This window comes from Ruditapes philippinarum, unplaced genomic scaffold, assembly GCF_026571515.1.
Source record: "Ruditapes philippinarum isolate M1 unplaced genomic scaffold, ASM2657151v2 ctg24054_1_1_1_1, whole genome shotgun sequence".
Lineage (NCBI taxonomy): Eukaryota > Metazoa > Mollusca > Bivalvia > Venerida > Veneridae > Ruditapes > Ruditapes philippinarum.
Genome location: NW_026853717.1, coordinates 2,008 through 7,978, shown reverse-complemented (window position 1 = coordinate 7,978; position 5,971 = coordinate 2,008). Strand labels below are relative to the sequence as shown.

At 31.2% G+C, this 5,971-nt stretch overlaps 1 protein-coding gene across 1 annotated transcript; it reads left to right on the top strand.

The window, feature by feature from the left end:
- Positions 1 to 1,090: 1,090 nt before the first annotated feature.
- LOC132737638 (sphingosine-1-phosphate phosphatase 2-like) lies at positions 1,091 to 5,726 on the top strand (the record flags this gene model as incomplete). The annotated part of the gene is given in 1 exon segment (XM_060724972.1): positions 1,091 to 5,726. A coding segment is annotated over 1 exon segment (579 nt), but the record flags the coding sequence as incomplete, so codon positions are not given.
- Positions 5,727 to 5,971: the final 245 nt, after the last annotated feature.

The window sequence follows — 5,971 nt, the reverse complement described above, 5'->3', positions numbered from 1 at the left end:
AAGATTTCATTGGACCAGTAGATTTTTTAACTTATTTTAATTTTGTCACAGAAATTGAATTTTAGCAATGACTGTAATTTAACTTTGTGAACTTTTTTATCTGTGTATGAGAGCATGAAGAAGTCTGATAACTTATGATAATTTGTGTAACCTATAATTTGCATGATTATATGAACATTGCATTATATGAAAGAGATATCATAATTCTTTTATAATACTACATATGTTTATCTAATCTTGTATCAAAATAATACAAAATCTGATAATATAAAAGTAAAGTAAGAACTGGCTGGATGAATTAACCTAGACCTACTTTTAAATTATTGTTCTCATTTCAACTGCTTTAGTGTTAAGGCATTGTGTATTTTATGATGATTATGCTTTAAAGGGTATGGCCTGATATTTACATGTGTTTTAGGTAGTGTTTTTATGTATTCTAAAATATTTCAATTTGTGGGAGAACTGCAAATGACAGCATTTTGAACCATTTTGATTTATCTCAAACTAAATTCTAGTTGAAATATTCATTCTACTGAAACAGACTGAAAACAAGGCTAAATAGAAACAAAAAAATGCTAATTTACAAATAATTACAGAGACATGTGTGTATTTTTCTCGTTTAAGTTATTTCCCTAAAAATGATGTTTTCAGGCATATTATGAATTTGAAAGTTTGAATTATGCACTTATAATATTCAAAATGACTAATCTATATTTCTCAAATATTCATTACTTTGAATAAATAAGTATTAATTGATTGATTCAGATAGAAACATGTGAAACTATTGTCAAAGTTTTTTTTTATAAATCCAGTGCTTGACACAGAATAAGACTATCTTCTCCAATATTTTAATTGTTTCACAGTTAACAATCCTTTCACTCTCATTTGATTTAGGCTTTTTTAAAGTAAAATATTTGCAACCTTTTTGGACTTACTTACTTAAGGCTTTGTTAATGTAAAAACAAAAAACAAAAGCAAATGCATCATATTATCCTAAGACTAAGATTGTACTCATTGCGCATAAAAATAGAATAGTTCAATGTGTCTACCGTGTGTAAATTTGAAAAATATTTTCTTGCTTATTTTTCAGGACTGTATTGCCGGAATTAGCCTTACAGCGATAGCTTTGCCATGGATGTTGAGTGTGGTAGAATATGTGGAGTACTATCAGGTCACCAGTCCTTATTCGCCTTTTGTGTCGTTCCTGATACCTCTTCTGGCCTGTGTTTATTACCCAAAGCCAAAAGTTTGGAGTATAACACGTGGTGATACGTCTAACATAGTTTCAATAGGATCATGCTGTATCTTGTCGGCATGGTTGAACTTCCAGCTCGGATGGATGACGGAGACGCCCAAATCGTCGGTTCTTCAACCCCTGCCTACAATTACAGCCGAGTGGGTAACATACAGTCTTTTAAGAACAGTGTTAGGCGTTATAGCACTTGCAGGCTCTAGGATCATCTCGAAAAAGATTTTCGTGAAAATAGTATGTGCTTGCGCTGGTGTTGACACAAAAGATATAACAAAGCAACGGGAACTTGGTCTTGAGGTGCCAGTACGCTGGCTCACTATAGGCGGGCTAGCTGTCTCTACAGCTTTTACGGCTCCTTTATGCTTTAACTATCTAGGTTTACTGAGAGATGGTTTTTATAGTGAAGTTGGTCTATGAGATTTTTCTCTATTTTAGACAAAATATGGATGTTGCAATATACTTTAGGAATAGAATAAGAGATTGGGAGTAGAACACTTTTTGAAAATAGTGTCAATGTTTAATATCCGCCTTGATTTAATTAAAAGTAGATCACAATTTCATGATTCTGATACAATTAATGATAGTTTCATTTCATTGAAATAAAGATACAAAGATCTTCAGTTGAAAGCTAGTAGCTCAACTTAGTTGTATACTGAAGACGAGTTTTACATGAAATTTACACAAAAGATGTGTACATGTTTTTATTTTGTGTTAAAGCTATTCGGGCAATAGTTGTAAATATTGTAATTTTTTGTTTTATTTGCATTTATATGTATGTTATGTACATTGTTAATTCACTACGGAATACCATAAGAGAGTTTTTATGTTGTTCTGTAGAAGTCAGTACATAGTTTCAGTCATTTTTCACATGTTACTGGACTGCATTGTTGCCTCAGAACAAAAGTATTGTACCTAGTAAGATAAGGAAGGCATTAGCAGAATTCTTGAATTGTAACATTGACATGCTATGATACAAAATACTCTTCTGATCTAAGCTTTTCCTTTATCTTACATTTTTTCAGTATTTTTATCATTTTTTTCTTACATAGCTTAAACCCTTACTATGCATGGACTTGTCCAATTTTTAATCTGGACCATTCATCATTTTTAGTGCAAAATTTTAAAGTCTGTACAGACTGAAGTGATCAGTGCAGACCATGTTCATATGACACAAAAGATGCCGGCTGAAACTGGTCTGAACTGGTCACATGGGTAGTCTCAAGCAGTTTCTGCCAGCAGGCTAAGGGTTAAAATTGATGATTGTTTTAGAAGGTTTTGATAATGTTTGTAATTCTGAATTCATTTTGTACTATAATTTACTTGATATTGTCAGAATGTTGAATTTTATTTCTTTCAAAAGATATTGATGTTTTATTGAGTGAATGATTATGTATTTTTATGAACTTTTTTTTCTCAGTTGAATGATTAAAATTGTTTTTGGAAATAATATGCAGTCTTATTAGTTTATCATTTATGTAATCTAGATAATCTAGATGATTGCTTATCTAGTGGAATTTGTAGAAGCAGGACAGCCTACATATTCACACAATCATGTAGACTGTATGATTCAAACATTTTGATATAAAAGTTCATTGTATTAAAGTGAATTGGTCTATAATGGAAGGTCTGTTAAATGCCATGAATAATTACATTGACAGTATTTAGTATTAGATATAACAACAAACAACAAAGTAATTATTATATATGTATGTTATTGGCAAGTGTGAGATACATGATCCAATATTACATTTATTTTATTTAGCAGATAATAAAACGTAATATAACAAAATATTATTATTCATCAGTTAATTATTGATTTTGAATAACTTAGAACTTTATCAACATTTTATTTTCAAACTGCATTTTATAAGAATATCCGAAGGATACATTTCTATTGTTTTTACATCAACATTTGAAATACTAATGGAAAATGTGCCCATTGTAGACCAATCCACTTTGACAATGGACTGCAAGTGTTTGAACTTCAAAGGAGGGCAAATTTATTTACACACCTTGCACAGGCTAAAGGTTACATTGGTCTATAAGATTGATACATGAAGTAGTGTCATTATTATCATTATTTGGTATTACAAAATATTTTCCATTATATTTTAAAAGCTCTTTGTATCTTCGAGATTTATATGTTTGATATACAGTAATCCCGGTAAGCATGTTGTTATTGCATACTAGTATTTATAATAAGGTTATTGACTAGCATATGGTAAGGTTACTCACCCTTCTTCAGTTTGTCTAGAAGACACTGCATATTCTACATAATTTTGAATATTGACCTCTGCAAATATTGAAGTCCGATAAGGTCAAATGGACTTCACCCTAGGGGTCATGGGTATTTGGTGCATTGTCTAGTGGACAACTACAAAGTTTGATCAATTTATAGCCTTGGAGTCAAATGAGCTTGCCCTGGGGTGGTTAGTGGCCTGCCATGGGTTTTCATTATGAAACATTCTATTTGACATACAGCTATAAAATTTGAACCATAATGGTTTTTGATATAGAATAGAACTCTAATTAGTTAAGATATACTGACTTAGTGACTTACTTTTTTGTTTCTTTTTAGATACAGCTGTGAAATTTTGATGATCAGTCTGTACAGTAGATAAAAAATAGATTGTTGATAATAGTTGACCTCTATTCTGACCTAGGGACCTACCTCCAAATTCACTTAATTCTACTGCATTATTCTGTTCTTACTATTTAATGTATAATGCGGTTACATAGCAATTTTTTTACCAATGCAATCTTGTTTTGAGTTGGGTTTTAAGTTGGACCAACACTATTTGCAATATAAAGTCTTACAAACTTTACTGATGGAGGAAGACCTCCAGTTCACACCTTTGTGCATTATTTAAGGTATTAGGACCCTAATGGGCACTATCAGGAACTAAAGAATTGACATCATAGGTCAGATGTATACCTTAAAGTACACCTGTATGCAAAATTTAAACAAAGTTTACCGTACAGAAATCAAGTTATGGCCACTTTTCTGAACTCAAGCTAGGATGTTACGAGGGCTTTTTTTTAGAAATGAGGACCTTTAAATAATCTGCAATAACATTCTAATGAAAAATGTTTTCCCATGAATTTTTGGTAAGAAACAAATAGTACCATTCAGCTAACAATCCACATAAGCAAAATTATGGTTTCTACTTAAAAATTATGAAATCTGTATAAAAATGTTACCCTATCCCACCCATTTTTACCATATGTCTGACCATTTTTCTATTTAGGGAGCCTTATTAAAAAAATTCTTAAAATTTACCCAAATGAGTGCCTGTTTTCAAAGTTTCCCTTAATTTTTAGAAAAGTATATTGGTTGATCTTGTAAAATATGAAATACTTTTACCGTTTAGTTTTGATTATATTACACTTTGAAAATATCAGGTACCATATTTATTACTAGATTTAGCATAATTTAGCCAATAAATAACTATAAAAATTAAAAATTCAAAATTACACACTTTTTTCTTTCCATATGGGACATGAGAGATACAAAAATAATGTTAAAAGAAAAAAAGAAAGAAAAAAAAAGTTGACCCTTCTGGGGATTGAACCCGTGGCCCTCATTTTCAATGTAGTTAACAGTAATTCTAGCCTATTTGAATACTCTTCAAAGAGGAGGTAATGCATTAGGGTGCTAATACCTTAAGGCAGGAGTAGACACCTGAGTAGAAGCACTGACATTCTGTAAGCTGTCTGGATAAATGAAAGAATCTAAGGTCCATATCAGGACTTCAACCCATAGCAAATTGAAACAACTTATCTAAAAATAGCTTATTTAACCGTTAAAAAGGGTGAGGCCCACTTAGAGTAGTCTCAAGAAATTTCCAAATTTCCATAAGTGCATGGGTCCTTAGGTTTGTTGTTGATAAATGGCTTTATTTGGTGTTTGGGAGATAACTGTGTCACTTTTGATATGAAAGTTCAATGTTCAACCATATATGATAATGTATTATCACTTGTTTAAAACTAATGATAATAAATTATCACATGTTATCAAATTGATGACAGTATGTAATCACTTTTTAACACCACAGTACTCAGTACCTCATGAAGTACAGCAAGATATTAACATAGCTCTAGTATTATTGATTAATGTTTAGAAGTTTGAATGTAAAATCATTGGATCAATAATTCTTTAAGTGAAGCATTAATTCATATTCAACATAAGAAATTGAATGTACAAATTGTCTTGTAAAATATGCAACATGACCATTTTGAAATTTCATGATTGAACATCTCGAGGGCTTGATACTAAAGGATTGTAACTCATATTAAATAAAGAAGGAGTTACAACCCTTTCGCACCAAGCTGTTGATATATTAATACAAAAATGTGGGTAAATATTTCACTGTTAAGCTTATAATCACATTGTATTAATGCAAAATATTACATGCTGAATGCTGTTTTTACTTGTGTAGAATGATGATTAGATGAAATATATTTTGGGCACTAATTTGACTTCTTCCTCTTCTTTTGATTAAAGAGGGACTCTGTTCTCTGTGTTTGTTTTCATGTGAGGAAGCTATTCAGCTGGCTTACTGGAGGTCAGTTGTTTTACTGTTGATATATACTTATGCCTCAAATAATGCACAAAGGAGAATTTGAGGTCTTCCTTCATCAGTTCAACAGGAATGTCAGCATGTGACATGTATTGTGAAAGTGTGACTTAACCCTTACCCTGCTGGTGTTTAAAAAAAA